This window comes from Sinocyclocheilus anshuiensis, unplaced genomic scaffold (assembly GCF_001515605.1).
Source record: "Sinocyclocheilus anshuiensis isolate Anshui unplaced genomic scaffold, SAMN03320099.WGS_v1.1 scaffold1154, whole genome shotgun sequence".
In the NCBI taxonomy this organism is placed as follows: domain Eukaryota; kingdom Metazoa; phylum Chordata; class Actinopteri; order Cypriniformes; family Cyprinidae; genus Sinocyclocheilus; species Sinocyclocheilus anshuiensis.
In genome coordinates, this window is record NW_015542345.1 from 646,133 (window position 1) to 649,790 (window position 3,658).

The following is a 3,658-nucleotide window of genomic DNA, read 5'->3' on the forward strand; positions in this document are numbered from 1 at the left end:
CCCCCTCTCTCCCTGCTGCGGTGCATAAACATCTTGGTTTAAGTCCAGTGGCGCCCCCTCCTGGTCACCCTGCACACTAACACCAATCATCCTCGTCCGTCTCGCTATACTGTTCGTGCAACCCCTTCCGGGGCCCACGGCCATGGGGCGGCCGGTGTGGGCCTGGGTGGGGGCTGCGCCGGCGCGGGGAGGGCGAGGAGGAACGGTAGCCATTAGGCATACGGCGTGGGTGCAGGGGAGGCCCTTGACGAGCAGTCCTTGGCGATCGGGGATGCGGGTGTGAATGATGGTGGGGGTTGCCCTGTGATAGACTCTGCTCGTAGGCAGGCGGCTCATGGTGGCGCTCGTACTCATAGTCCCGATCGTAGAAAGGTCCGTCGCCCTCTAGGCTGTCAGGCGGCGGACCCCAGCGGCCGTGACGTGGGGACCTGGGCGATGCATGCCTGGGGGAGCGCGGGGAGGCGTGCTGGGGTGAGGCGTGGCGGGAGGGTGGACGATGGTAGGGTGGTTCGTGACCTGATGGAGAGAATTGTTGCGGGGAAGGGGAATGGAGTCTACCCTGGCCCGGGGAGCCGTACGGAGGCTTGCGGACGGCAGGGGAGGAGGTGACATGAGGGCGCGGTGTAGACGGTGTCTGGGGCAACTGCCGACGGCCACGTCGAGGGGTGCTGGTCCCCGACGTCGAGGGAACGGGGCTTCCGCTCACAGAACTACTGCCCTACATGAAAATTAAAACAAGGCAAATAAAAAAACACCACAAAATTAACGTCAAACAAAAGAGAGGAGCACACACCGGCAAGAGAGGGAGGACGTAGAGGAGGAAGAGGAGAGAGAGACGAGGGAGAGTAAGTGAGAGAAAGAGAGAGAGAGAGAGAGAGAGAGAGAAAGGTGTGTGGAAACAACAACATCAAGAAAACCAGAAAGAAACAAACCGGTAATGAGGCAAAACAGCAGACACAGAGAAGCCACAAGTCACATCGAGAAAAATGGACAGAAACCACAGTGATAAAAGAAGATAAACAAAAGAATAACACAAAAAAGAGAAACTGATTTCAGTAAGCAGTCATGATAAGGTCACAGGTGTGCATATGCTGTCTGGTTACAGTTGACCCACACCTGTGTGCTCAAGATACCTTTCATCCCTCAGGCTCCTCATTGCAGGTTACTGTAAAGATCTTAACCATGGACTTACGCACATAAATAGGTGTGCTGAATGAAGTGAATAAAGGAATGCTTCAAAATGATGCTACTTCATGAAATATGCTATTTTCCTTTACATTTTAATAAAAATAATAGTCATGCTAATTGATTAAAATTAATTCCACAGTATTTAAAATACTTGATATTTTAAATATTTGTTTAATGGCATCTTCTCAATAAGTAAATAAAGACTAATATCACTGATATCAGTATTGATACTGATGGCTCTTATTTATTATTTTTACATTAATTATTTATTAACATTTACAGAACATAAAAACGTAATAATAACCTTTAATTGAAGTGAACCTGAAACAATATTCACATAAACCCATTATAAATAATCTCCACCTTTTATATAGTTTGAATGTTGATGTTTCTAACTCTGTCAGTACTCAAACTTTTAATGTTATTTTTACCAAACCTAAAAAAAAATGGTTTGATGTATTATATAAACATACTCTAGTTTTCATTACAAAACCTCCTCCAGTCCAAAAAAGACTATCTACTAGAAATAAATTGCAACACCTCATTTCAAAATGCATTAGCATGACTGCACACACATTTTGTGCTGTTGTTTGGCTGCATATATCTCTTCTTAGTCATCTTAAGGATCTCAATATAAAGAAACAGTAAAAGATTAACTTTAATATAAATGTAACCATTTGGGTGGCACATTTCAGCACAGATTGATTTGTGAACTTATTGCAATGTGCAAAGTTATTGTTATTGAAGAACAGGGCAGTGCAAACTATAGTGGGCCTGACAGAAAACCTGAAACTCTTAAGTGCTGTTGCTTATTTTATATGTGAATAAATTAGAAACAGAAGCTATAATAATAACAAAGGCTTTTTCAAGCAGCAAATAATAGCCAGAGGAAAGGTGGTAAATGTTTGGGTTAAAGTAAAATCACTCTTACAGAGCAAGAAACCTTGATTAAAATTATAAGTGTAGATCAGCGAACGAAAAACATTTAATCTGACATGACCCCTTTATGTACTCTAAAAATAATGTTGAATTTGTGCATAAAATAAAAGTGGTATTTCAGTGAATGTGTGCCCCACCTGTCTATGCCCTCTCCCCTCACTCGGTGAGCGGGACCAGTGGCGATCAGATCTGTCGTGAAGATGACGGTGGTAATCGTGCTCATGACCGTACCGCTCCTTATCCACTGAGCTGTGGTGGTGATGATGATGATGGTGGTGGTGGTGGCGACGGTCTTTTGCTCGACCCCGTTCTCGTTCTCTCTCTTTAGGTGGGAGGTCACCTGATTGTGTAGTGGTGCTGAGATCCGTGCCCAGACCTGCTAAAGCCAACACAGAAATGAGATGAGATAGCACTTTAGACCAAGGCTGTAACCATGTCTTGAACATTGGGGGGGACCAACTTTCATATATGTATATATATATATATATATATAGCCTATGCGCTGCTTTTATTGACACACTCGCACACAGAGGTCATATAATGAGGTGTGCACACACAAACATGTTAATACTACCCCGCGACTTTTATTATAATAAAATAGTTTCCATACTGAATCGCTACATTATATTTCTCAGCAACGACATGTTTTTAAAGTAACTAAATTCACACCTTCATTGTTTGTAGGGAGAGACGAACAGATGCAGGTGATTCACACACGCACATTTAATCTCTTTCTCTCTCTCTCTCTCAAAATGGCCTTATTTGAGAAAAAGGTTGTGTAGTTTGCATCACTAAATATAAATGTCGGTCATTTAACACTGATGAGCCCTTTTGCATAATTAGAGCAACAAAGAATGTGTACAGGAAAAAAACAACCACAAAAAGTTAATAATTTTTTTCACGTGTGACCTGTGTCTGCATCTGTATAGCGAGCGAGTGATCTCTCTGAGGTGCGGTGACTGCGGTCTCTCTCCCGGTCTCGATCCCGTTCTCTTCTTCGTGGACCGTGTCGGTGACCCTCTTCAGACACCACCCGTTCCAGAGAGTAATCGTCCAGTCGCACGCCTCGTCCTGAACGTCCGTGAACCAGTGAGGATGTAGAACGGCGCATTGGACTTGTGTCTGTGATGGTCTACAGAGAAAGAAAGAAGGTAGAAAAAAAGAAGGTAGAAAAAGAGTGGGAAAGGACAGAAGTTTACATTGATATGTTTTCACAGAGCAGCTTGATTATATGCAGTGTTACGAGTGTACATTTGAATGTAATCTGGTTAACACTCAGCCCATTCCACACCCACTGAGAAAACCAAGGCACAGGTATATCTGTCATGCTCAGTGAAGACAGAAAGAGAAATAGTAATATATAGAGAGATGGATAATTTGTGATTGAGAGAGACAGAGCGAGAGAGAGAGAGAGAGAGAGAGAATGAGAGATAGACAGGCAGACCAATAGACAGACAGACAGACAGACAGACAGACAGATAGATAGACAGATAGATAGATAGATAGATAGATAGATAGATAGATAGATAGA

General features: G+C 43.5%; 1 protein-coding gene across 1 annotated transcript in view; it reads right to left on the reverse strand.

Annotated features, from left to right (window-relative positions):
• Window positions 1–7: 7 nt before the first annotated feature.
• The window catches only part of LOC107691280 (voltage-dependent P/Q-type calcium channel subunit alpha-1A-like), a 68,027-nt gene continuing 64,376 nt past the window's right edge, over window positions 8–3,658 (reverse strand). Inside the window, exons 48-50 of the mRNA XM_016489798.1 lie at window positions 3,037–3,259; window positions 2,265–2,506; window positions 8–718 (exon numbers count right to left, since the gene is read on the reverse strand). Coding sequence (XP_016345284.1) covers window positions 77–718; window positions 2,265–2,506; window positions 3,037–3,259 — 1,107 coding nt within the window. The 3' untranslated portion in view covers window positions 8–76. The remainder of the gene's footprint in view (window positions 719–2,264; window positions 2,507–3,036; window positions 3,260–3,658) is intronic.